The 12,324-nt window shown below is 42.9% G+C and overlaps 1 protein-coding gene across 1 annotated transcript; it reads right to left on the bottom strand.

Moving 5' to 3' along the window:
* Positions 1-1,485: 1,485 nt before the first annotated feature.
* DYRK3 (dual specificity tyrosine phosphorylation regulated kinase 3) lies at positions 1,486-12,311 on the bottom strand. The gene is made up of 4 exons (XM_082330272.1): positions 12,171-12,311; positions 11,367-11,482; positions 2,036-7,352; positions 1,486-1,697 (listed from the first exon to the last, which is right to left on the bottom strand). Exons 1-3 carry the CDS (start codon positions 12,208-12,210, stop codon positions 5,781-5,783), a joined length of 1,728 nt encoding a protein of 575 aa, XP_082186398.1. The 5' UTR covers positions 12,211-12,311; the 3' UTR covers positions 1,486-1,697; positions 2,036-5,780.
* Positions 12,312-12,324: the final 13 nt, after the last annotated feature.

The following is a 12,324-nucleotide window of genomic DNA, read 5'->3' as shown; positions in this document are numbered from 1 at the left end:
TTCAAAACGAGGCGCTGTGCCTGAGAAAACGCCACTCAGACAAAATCCTCATATAGAGACTGTCCCATGAAAATCAGTAACTGGCAGAGCGAGCAGGCACTGTGCTACATAGCCACACGTCCGTATATACATATACCATAAACACGGACATTCAGAGGACACTTACATGTCTGCACGTACATAACTTTGTTACTGTTTTCAGATTGTTAACTTTTTTTAGTCAAACATTTGCCACGCACCCATAGTAAAACAAGGTAAAAATTCACTCGGCGTCTGCAGACTTTCTGCATGTAACACGCATCGTTTAATCGCATAGGTCATCGCTGGGACCTTTATATTGCAGCATGATTTCATCTTCAAACTATTCCAATATCCACTCGTGTACAGTAGGTTATCCATTTATAGGTTTCTAATAAAAGCAAATCTTCCTTAAGTGGCTATTACTGGATTTCTCCTTTCAGCCTAGGGATAAGCAGGATTCTGGGCTTTAAAAAGATCTCTAGTGGCCTGAATAAGAAAGTGACAACTGAAGAATGCCACGGCAAAACTTCGATAGGTTCTAATCACAGCACCGCTAACGAGAAGAACATTTGTCCGATCAGAGCACTCATCAGGTTTGGCACGGACACACTGAAATCACCTATCAGTGTCACACTGAGCCTGAAAATTTTCTACTGATTCTAGTTAGATTCCACAGCAGGTAGCGCCTGGCAATACAAGGTAAGTTACACCGTCTGGAAATAATTAATGCTTTTTTTTTTTAATCAATCAAGTGTGTCTTAGGAATTTGCACAGTCTGTTGCTAAAGAAAATTATGTATTTATTTTCTTTTAAAAATGAACCAGAATACAACTTCAGGAAATATCTGTTCATGACATTTAGATACATAGCTTGAGACTGACTTATTTCCAAAGCGTTCCTTCACAGAGAGTTATATTCACATGCACCTTATATGCTTTCTACATTCTCCACCATATTACACCTCATCACAATATTTATAATAAAAAGGCTAACCTTTAGACATCGACATTTAGTATGAACATCTGCGATGTATAAGAAACCCTGAAGAGTAAGTTGATTGCACCGAGACAGATGTAGGCTGGTAAAATAATAAGGCACAGCGCTATGTACAGGGAACACGGGGTCTTCCTTGAGCGAGATGGCTTACCGACCTCCTTAGCCCATCTGCAAGGGCTGGATTTGGATTAGAGTCACTGCGCCCTCCGAGTACAGGGACAATGTGCACCTCTCCAAGGCTGCTCTGATGACCCAAGGATTTTACGTGTTACAGCGGGAGTTAAAAAATTGTAAGGTATCCGTGGAGTTTTAGAACACACAAGGCAAATATGAAGTGTATACACTGCCCCAAACCCTTACCGAATTAAACCAAAAAACCCTCCAACCCCCCCCCCCGGCGGTATCTGTGATAAACACTAAATATAAAAACATGACGTCCAGTTTGCAAAACCGCCAGGTCCCCGCAGCCCCGAGTGCTCAGCACCTGCACAAGCGGCAGGCTTTTCATTAAGGACGAGTCTGTCGGCGCAGTTTGGAGCCTCAGCTGGGTGCTGCAGATCTTCCCATGCTATTTTGGCTCTCCGCTCCCACAACAGTATTAAACTTTGGCAGGCGGGGGATTTGTATCAATCATTTCAGCAGAGATCTCCGGGTGCAGAATCAGCCTTTTGCTTGTATGGCTAGGATTAGTAAGACATTGCTGAGATCATCACGTATACGTTTCACAGCCAAAACAGCTATTAGCGTTAAACAAGAAAAAAAAAAAAAGAGCAGCTGTAGTCTGCAGTGAATGTCCCTTTAAAAAGGACCCTAGGTTTATTTCGGAGGTAGTTTTAAAGAGGATGACCATCGCAAAGAACCTCTGCTGATAAATTGCCGCTTTAAAAGTTTTCAGCTGCGTGAAAGTCCTAACAGGTCACAACGCTTGTAAACAATTTCAGATTGAGCAACACACTCGCTCTTCCACAAAAGTCACCTTAAAGCTTCCCAGTTAGGCTGTGCGGAACCCTCAGCTTACCGGACAACCAGAGCTCCTATCCAAGCTGGGTGGGAAGGATAGAAAACTCTCGTGAAGGTTATCTGCTGGACGCAGAAGATCTCTAATCGGGTCACTGCTGCAAAACAAGCGTCACATTCAGCAGCTGGCCTTGGTAAGATCAAACCTGTAAAGAACTAAAGGCAGCCTGGGTGGGTGTCTGTCCGGGGCACCACGGTCCGCAGGGAGGAATACTGCACCGCCCCACTGAATTCAAATAAAAACACGTTTTTCCTGCAACTTGGACAGGCAGATAACGCTTGGACCCCCGTGTAAAAGCAACATGTATCTGTCAGGTGTGATGCTCCCGCCTGGTCATTCGTTTGTATAAAAATATTGCTAACCCAAACAGGTAAAAATGCAGACAAGGACCAGAGCATGTTATTTACAACACAGAGACCAACGGCGTGGCAAAACAGAGGGAACGTTACAAGGAACGTTTTAAAACAGGTTTAAGTGACTTTGACAAACGTGATGTCTGTTCTGCTGTGAACCCCAGTAATTCGCATTTGTTCTCTCCTAGAGGAACCCGACTGAAGTTCCAGTGGAACCTTGCTGGGGCCGGCAGACGAACAAACTTGCAAAGCAGAGTTACGCAAAAATAAAAGCTGTTTGGTTAATCTATTCAGACAAGTTTAGTTTTAGGCTACTTTTAACATTCTAACCAGTACCACAACTAACGAAAACGATGGACTTCTGGCCATTTCACACCTCACTCGTGTTTAGCTTTCCACAGAACAAGGTGTGAGTTTGGGATTCGACTGTATCGCAGGGAAGACGGCCCCGGGGACCGTGACCACCCTTTAGAAACGACCGGGCCCGCGGCGGCGGCCCGCGGCCCACCCCTCCACGCGGGGCTGCCGAGGCACGGGCAACTCGACGAGTCAAGCGCTTGCAGGGACGATTCCTCAGCTCTCTCCCAGATTTATTAGCTCGTTTGGAGGGCTCTCCCAGTTTGGGAATACTGTGTCACGCTCCTCACTGAAAGCAAAGATTTTGTAAAGAAAATGGGGCTTAGTAATTGGAAACAAGACCAAAATATTCTCAGCTGTATTCCCGGGTTATGAAAAAGTCCTTTTCAAGACAGTAAAAATCTGCTGAGGCTGCTTGCTTTTCCTTCTCACCTCCTGTGGCTATACGGACAAGAGACCCAAAATTAGCAAGGCAGTTAACTATGCACTTGATTTCAAAATATAGTAGGCCCACGTAAGATCCAGTCTTAAACATACACAACTCCTAACGGGCACCCTGTGCAGTCAGGTCACACTGAACACATTTGCTGGATAAAAAGCAATGTTCTTGCCAGCTAATCACTTTATCTGCCGTTTTACAACACCAGCCTTAAGTGAGATTAGCGTGTACGCCAGAGGCTGTTACAGTAGAAGTTACCTCATAGTAACCAGTTCCCAGCAGTCAGAGGAGAATGATTATTCTACGTTTGGCATTTTCTAGATGAAAATGGTTTCAAACCAAGATTCCGCTCTGTGTTCCTAGGAGAAGACCTGTTTGTACAGCTCCTAGCACACCAACACTCCTGTCTGCTGCCAGGCGCCGGCCACCACCATCATTTTACAGTCTCTAGATAAAGTGCTTTTCTATGCATCTTTCCTAACAAGCTATTGCTCCTGAAAGGTTCCTTTCTCCTCACTCACCAGGTATATTTTGTAAAAAAATGCATAGAGTAAAGGGCAGAGGAGGAAGAAGAATGTTTCTGGCTCTCCAAACATGCCACATCTATTAGAGATCCTACTAAAATCGATGGGATCTTCTGCCACTTCCCCCCAAAATCCACTTCCCTGATTCTCCATTCAAATAAAACTTCACTCAGCCGAGCAAAATAAAAAATACCAGTCACGCATTATTATGAAGTGAACCATAAACATACCATACACGCTGGTATTACTTGTAGCTTTACAGATAAAGGCTAGACTGTTATTTTAATATTATTACTAAGCTTATTGAATTTACACTTGTAAAACAAAAGAACTCCGAAAAGGCAAGTACATGAGAACCTCACTTTAAACAACAGTCCTGGAAAGTCTGGAGCTTTGCCTCTGTCTTTTCGACTTTTATACAGGCCTCCACCCAGCATTTCCCCAGTCCTGTAATTAAACAGAGCAGAGGAGAAAATGCAGCCCCATCTTCTCAGGGGGAGGGTCTTGTATTGAACAGGCGGCCACGTTATCTTAAAAACCACCCCGATAATCCCCTGGTTTGTATACTGAGCGTCTCCTTGTTTTAACATTAAAAACCTGCTACAGAGAAACTCATTAAATTGAAAAACCTTCTGTTCATAAAAGCTCTAAGTTGTATTTAAAATTGTGGTCAGGCACCTGGCAAGAGATCAGATGGTTTCGTAAATGGACTCGGGCCATGTGGCTGCAAGAAGTAACAACGCGAACGAGTCGTGCTGTTGTCATTACGGGTCACATCTCCTTTTCATGTTCTTGGAAGATAAAGGAAGAGGAAACACAAGCTCATATATTTCAAGAATGAGAAAACGTAGGCATCTCTCTCTCAAAGACCTGAAGGAATGCAATTAGAAATAAAGCAATTCTTCCCATAACGTACTTTGATTGGGATGCACCAGTTCTCGCACCTTTTCAATCTTCCCCGATATTTCACAGATTAAGCTCAGATTTCAGAGCACGCTTCCAATTATTAGGTGTGCGCCCCCGCCCCCATCTTCGAGTTACAGTCCTGAGCCTTAAAAACTTTTACTTGTCTGATAGGGGTGGCATGTTTGCTTTTTATTAAAAGAGCTCCACGTAATTCAATGGAATTCATTCTACACACAAAAAAAAGACATTTTTAAAATGACCAGAAAATGACATGTATATAAAACAGCTCTTTAAGTTCAACATTTTTGTTTTGGGAACAACACAGGAAAACAAACACACACACACCTGGCAGAACTGATGGTTTGAATTTGAGCTCCAAAGAAACAAATAATTGATTCATTAGCCCTGAACAAACTGGCCCACACTTGTGACCAGTCCTGATCTTGAATTCCCCTACCAGCTTTCCACAGACTTCTAAGGGAAATAGCAAGCGTACAGAAGTTAGTAGTTTTATTTAGATATATCCTGTGTTTCGTGGCATTTCTATGCTCCTTTGGAAAAAAAAAAAAAAAGTATTCAGGTGATAAAATTTCAACACCAAATTCCTTTGGTGTCTACATCCCACGGTATTTTTAAAATTCTCAGTCAGGATAGATAAGGGAAAAGCAGTGCAGAGAAATAAAATTCTTCAAACACACGTTAGCAATTTGCCAGTAAGTTCCTAATGCATTACATTAACACATTTGTGCTTTTGACAACAGATGTAAAAACTCTCCCCAGAATAAAAAGAGTTCAGTTGGAGATTAACTGAATATATGTATTTTAAATCAATTTCCCTTGCTCTCTTAAGCAAGAATCTGTTAAACCGTCCTGATAAGAAATAGCTTGATTTGTAAAACAGCATTATTAAACAGCACGTCTGCCAAACTGTCATTTTACTCAACAGCTGAGCTGACCTACCCAGTAACGTAAGATGCACCACACTGTGAGTGAAACAACTGGGTTAGCCCTTTAAATGTGTACATTTTGACTGAAGTTTTTATATTCAAGATTTAGCCTCTAATAAAAAGTAAATCCATTAAAAACCTCTGCATTTAACTTCCTTACACATTATTAACAAACAATTAAAATACAAGGTATGTATTCTGGAAATACATAATTCTCTATTAGCTGACCAGTTTGGGTAGCACAGTACATAGAGGTATACTGCCGTTGGAGTCGGATGTTAAATTAGCCCTCAGCTTGTTCGCTACTCCAACTACAGGAGGCAACTTGGAACCTATTCCTGTGAAAGAACTTGTATAGCTAGAAATCCGTTTACTGGAGGTTTTATCAGTGCTGGGTGGTTTGGGCGTTCGTTTACAAATCCAGGGGTGCCTTAAAGCTTGACTCGGAGTCATGCGTGCGGAAGGGTCCCAGCTGAGACATTCTTTTAAGAACTCTATGAACAAGGGATCGTCGCAGCCTTTCAGTGCCGTCACCCAGTCTTTGTTCCCTGGAGCACCTCGTATTTTACCCCGGCGCGATCGACTCCCATTAAGGGTCACTCTTCCATCTGCATGTGTAGTTACGGTGCAGTAGCGAGGATGACCCTTAGAGTTGATGAAGTTCTTGGCTCGCTTGGATTGATCCAAAAGCTTCTGAGGTGGCATTCCAAGAAGTTCCATCATACAAGCCAGCTGGTCTCCCTCATCCTCTCCAGGAAAAAGGGGATATCCAGTCAATAGCTCCACCAGAATACAGCCAAAACTCCACATGTCTATGGGCATCCCATAGCGACTTCCCAGAATTACCTCTGGCGCCCGATAAAATCGAGACTGAATATATGTGTAGACTCTTTGGTGCTCAAAACAGCTGGACCCAAAATCTATAACCTTGATTCCACTCCTCCCTTGCTGTTTTAGGAGGATATTTTCTGGCTTCAAGTCACAGTGTATAATTTTGTTTCTATAAAGGGCATCCAAACACTGCAGTATAGAGTGAGCAAACTTGCGTACCAGTTGGATACTGAAGCCCTGAAACTTATTTCTTTTAATCAGCTCATACAGGTTCATACTCAAGAGTTCAAAGGTCATACAGATGTGGTTCCGAAAGGTGAAGCTTTCCAGCATGTGAATAACATTCATACTGCCCGTTTTATCCTGCTTCTTCAGATGCTCCAGAATCCGGATTTCTTCTGCTGCTTGGCGATGGAACCTCTTTTCATTGCGAACCATCTTTAAGGCTAAGTGTTGGTGGAGTTTGTGATCGTAGACTTTAGCAACTTGTCCAAAACTGCCCTTGCCAATGATTTTGAGTACTTCGTACCGGTAAGCAAGATGGTCATGGGGCACGTGGATGTAGCTGCCTTGGTCGTCATCATAACCTCCATTGTTGGGACCACCAATAACTCCTTGTCTCTTTTTTGCAGCTGGACCCACAAAGTAAATTTCAGAAAAATTAAATATCTCTTGCTGCTCATAAGCAGACAACTGATGTTTGTACTGTTTGACAGCTTGCTCTGGAGCTTGGGAAATGGCTTTGTGTGCTTTGGAGGAACTACCACCACCTTTAGAAGTGCTTATGCTCTCTATACTTTTATCTTTTGTCAGGGAAGGAAGAGAGCGTTCTGAGCCAGTAATTCCTGCAGACTGAAGAGCGCTACTCCTTCTATTGCCAGAGTCCTCAAATAATTGCTCCACTTTGACCTGACTTCCAGTCAGCGGGTGATCCTTCATTGTGAGTTTGTTGCTAGAAACCTACAGATGGAAAAACAAAAAAATAAGCCTTATTTTCTCTTTTAAAGCACAGACTAAGAATAAAATCAATACCACATAAAACAAAACCAGTGACATCACCAGGTTTTGCATTTCTATTAGGAACAGATATAAAATGCTGGACCTAAACTAACGCAAGTTACAAGCATAGTTATAGAAGGGTACACAAAGAGAACGGAACTTACCGAAACATGCACTTGCACAAATGTAGTGTATTTTTAAGTCCATAAAGGGTAAACCCTAGACAGCCAAACGCTCAAACAAGGACACAATACCTATCTCTACTAGCATGCACGTAGTCAGCAAACAGCCGGGGGAACAGCTATGTTTAGCTTTAAACGTGGGTGCAGCAAACACAAGCAACGACAGATGCAACGTGCACCTGTCTGAAACATGCAACATAAAACGTGCAGAGAAGTGTTAGGAGTATTGCAAAGGCGAGTGTGCCAAAGGCAGACAAAGAAATGACAGCAAGTGACAGAAGGCTGGCGTAACCAAGCTGAACAAGGAGCAAGAGGGTGACAGAGCAAGACAAGATAAACCATACTTCTTTAAAAAAAAAATTATTATTTTTCTTTGAAGGGGAAAATACCATCATATCCAGAGCTCCCCTTGAAATCATGATAGCTGCACAACTATCTTAAGACAGACTTGGAAGCTTTGAATAATCAAGAATATCTCTCACTGCGACTTTGTTGACAGTAGTCTGTAACCACTGCCTCTTATTGCCGTATGTTAAAATATTTACATCTGAAACGAACGCAGAGAGGGTGAGGAAAGCCCTGCGAAATTTTTCAAGCTTGTCAATTTTGCAAATTATTAAATGCTCAACTCCCTGGAGTTCAGTTCCTCACTTGAACAGCAGTTACTCCCCTTTTCTACTCACTGCTGCTCCATGCTGATAGACAGCAGAGAAGTGTTGTCTTATCCTGTGCAACACTGAAGAAGCCATGACCAGAGTAGCAACATCTGTTTTCCATTTTGTCCTTTAATCTAAAAATAAAGATTTGAGACACATGCCAAACCGAATCCCTGAAAACCAAAATAACTACACAGGAATCAAACAAAAAATATAAATAAACCTGCAGATCCACAGCAATAAAACCAAATTCCTTTTTAGTTACATACAATCCAACATCTCAGCACAGTCAGTAAATAAGGGAAGTGAATGTTCTCGCCAAAAACAACTACACACGTCTCTTTTAAGGGTCTGTTTGTCGGTGCTGCCTTGAAATGTTAGCTCTTGCTCACAAGCCAAAAAAAAAGGACTGACTTCTGCGGGAAATGCCCATATCAATGGTGACTAGGGGCCATCGGATATACCCTACTAAGTTCCACTACTCTGAGTCCTATCAGCCCAAAAATACAGTGTACTGTAAGAGACACGCCTTTCCAGAAAGGCTTAAACGAAAAAAACAAAGCCCAGCCCTGGTAACTTGGAATAAATGCCTTTTTCTCTGAGTCTGGCTGAACCTCCGAGATAAGAATGACATATTTTCAGAACTGGCTAAAAGACTACTCGGCCCAGCAGACTCAAACAGTAAGTTTACAAATAAACAGAGAACATAAGCACAGAACAAGGTTCACTCCTGTTTGTTTTCTGAAGTTTTCCGGGGGGGGGGGGGGGGGGGCAGGAGAGAGGGGGGGAAACAAAACAAAACAAGCCTGTCCTTCTACAGTATACGCCTTAGTTTCACCTTTGCAATCAAAAATCGATACTCCTCCTGCATGGGTTTCAATTGTATGCACAATAAAGTGTGATAAAACCACTGCGAGTTCAGAATAGACACAACTGCACCTTTGCAGACAACCCCCCTGACGCAGAGCCAGCAGGCTCCGCGGAGCAGCCTTCTCCGGCTGGGTGAATGAATTAAGCCCCAAGACTTCAAAACGCGCTACTGTATCGCACATATTTCTTTCCACTCTTTGATTTTCAACAAATGGTGTTAACAGTCTGAATGTCATAAATTGTAGCAGCGTGATAAAGTGTGAAAGCCTTGCAAACAGCGCTACATCTAAATATTCCCTATTCAGGAGCAACAGCAACTCTGCTAATGCTGCTTGTGGCAAACATTCTGTACTTTTGAACCCCTAAATAAACAAGGAATTCATAATTCCATTTATCCTAGAACTATTTCTTAGTGAAGAAACTACAGCTTTAGATCTCAAGCCCAACTCCACAGCCACTCAGCAGTAAGGACTAAATGTTCATTCTCAGAGGACTACCAAAATCACTGGCCCCGTGACGGTCAGGCACAAACGTAGATCAATCTTAACTTGAACTCAGAAGAGCTGCGCTTGAGGTCAGATGACTTCTGGGTAACATCAGCTTGCTTTCAACGGCTTTCTTTTACAAATCACAGGCTGCACAGGTTTTGTTTTACTGATAAAGTGCTATTAGCAGCCACGAAATGAGAGGGACAACACAAGTGGCACCCTGTTGAATATTTTCACATACTTACAAAACTTCATTTGAATTGAGAAGGAAACAGTTAACGCAGTTCCTACACAATTGGTTTTGCAAAAGTGCATCAGTTATTTTCTGAATACTGAATCAAACAAACCAAATTCAAACTCTCAAAGCAGAGATATTTATGTTCTCGTATAGCTAAAATGAAAAGAATGGACAGCAGCTGCAGACATCAGAAGTTTTCAATTCTTGTGTAACATTGCATCGTAATACAAAAATCTTGCAAGAAGGAACCCAAATATCATTTAATTCCAGACACTTTCCCATTAAAAATGAGCATCTCGATTTTCATCCTTGCATGCTTCATCTCAGTTCCTGCTCGCAAGATACCACTAAGGTTGTATTTTTTGATGTGCTATTACGGCGAAACTAGGCATTTTATAAAATCTTGTCTTAAGTAGTTAACAGGCTTGATGGACAAAATACAGATGAAAAATAAGATACACCAGGGAAACAAAATATTCATAGAGTTATATTTGTATTTAACTGGATAGTTCCATCCTATGGATTTCTGTTCAGTTACGAACAACTGCAGTTACACTACGACTTAAACATTGCAGTTTAAGAGTTCCCACCCCCTGCAAAAAAACCAACCCACTACTCTTCAAACACTACTGCTCAACAAATCTCAACATTTCTTCCGCTCTCCCTCAATATTGCCAAAAAGGGAAATGACCCACGCTACTGAGTTTGCTCAGTGAATGGCACAGACCACATGAATGACTAATATCTGTTACAATAAATTCCCACAAGATGATGATTTTCAAATGCATCTTATTCAATGAAATGTGTTTTTTCACATTCTAGAGAGTGTTTTTTTTAAGCTCAAGCTCCTTCACTTCTGCCAGAATTCAACAAGAGCCAAAACGCATTTAAAAACCATATAAAGGTCAGATCACTGTACAGCCAAACACGACCACTCACTACTGCCCAGTTGAACCAAGTTAAGGAAAGATCTCATAACTCCACATCTGCTGAGGAAACACCGCACTTATAAAGAAGCACGTTAACACCTTTAGTCCATAAAGAGCTATTTTGCTAGCAAATGTAGTGGCAGATAATGCCAAAGTTTTCAGAGGAGAAAGATACTTTTGTAAGATGTTTGGCAGCCATGCAAACCCACACTGCTCTTCCTGCTGTTCCTAAGTACTTATCTCTTGGAATTTTCATGAGGGAAACCAAAATGGAAACGTGCAAGAGTTAAAGCAAAGCATGTGCGGATTTACATACTTATCAACATACAAGGGGACACGGCAGAACACTTCAAGCATTTGTAAAATAACTTTCTTGATTAAAACAGGAGCTGAGGAGAGTAAGATAGGATTTCTGAGGCTGCCTAGCAAGTTCTACACAATACGACATCATTTTTATGCACAGTAAAAGCATTAACGTTCATAAGCTACTACAAAGCTGCAAGATCCCGCTTCTTTAATTCATTCTCCATAGTGAGATATCTAACTCCTTGACAGTTTTCACTGCCACACAACACAACTCGGTGAAGACCCAGACAACTTTACAATACTCACATTAGATCTTCCAAGCGAAGGAAGTCCCGAGGGGCTGTGTTCTTCATTTGTAGACTCTTGGTACCTAATCTGATCTATCCTCATATAGGAGTCATATAATCCATCTCCAAACCTGGCTGGAAACATCCCACGTACAATCCAGTTAGTCACAACAATTCACACTGATACAGACAGAGACAAACGCTGAAACGTATCTCACTCAGCACACTTTAGACTGTAAGATCATCAGTTCTTGTTCATTTATTAAGTGATCTTTAGAGTTTAACTATATTTTAATACCACAACAGAGTGCAAAGCTCTTGGGAAATCTTAGTTTGTGATACTTTTCTTTTAATTTAGAGCTTCTCTTTTGTTGATCGACTTTTGCACTGCAAATATATCCTTAAGAGACATTAACCAACATACTCCCCATTTTCCCTTAAGTAGGATAATCCCGAACTAGCCTCATTGAGAACAACAACAGAAAACGAGCATACACTTAAATACTTGATAGGACTATCCTTTAAAGTAGGTTATCCTTTAAAAATGATATGTGGGAATTACAGTTAGCAGATTGGCTGCAAGGGGGGGGAAAAAAGGTCGCGTCGGTCTGCACCGCGCGTGTTGGGAAACGCTGTTAAAGGACTCAAAATGCGCAGCCCGGCTCCGCACCGGGGCTCGGCGGTTTTGCGAAGGGGAGAAACCGAGGGGGGAGCGGGGCGAGGCGAGGCGGGATCCCCGGGCCTCCGCCGGGCCCTCCCCGCGGGACCCCCGCGGCTGCCGGCGGCCGCCTCAGCCCCCCTCCCTCCCGGCCCGAGGCCTCACCTGCACCCAGGGTCGCCTCCGGCTTCCTGCCCAGCAGCATCGTGGCGGGGGGGGGCGGCCCCCATCCCCCGCCGGGCCCCGCTCCGCCGCCTGCCCGCGCTCCCCCGTCCAGCGCTGCCGCGGCGGGCGGCGAGGCTCCGGTCAGGCTGCGGCC

The sequence above is a fragment of the Platalea leucorodia genome (genome assembly GCF_965183815.1).
Source record: "Platalea leucorodia genome assembly, chromosome: 19".
Taxonomy (NCBI): Eukaryota; Metazoa; Chordata; class Aves; order Pelecaniformes; family Threskiornithidae; genus Platalea; species Platalea leucorodia.
Note: the sequence above shows the minus strand (reverse complement) of the source record. Positions and strands in the feature narration are given on the sequence as shown.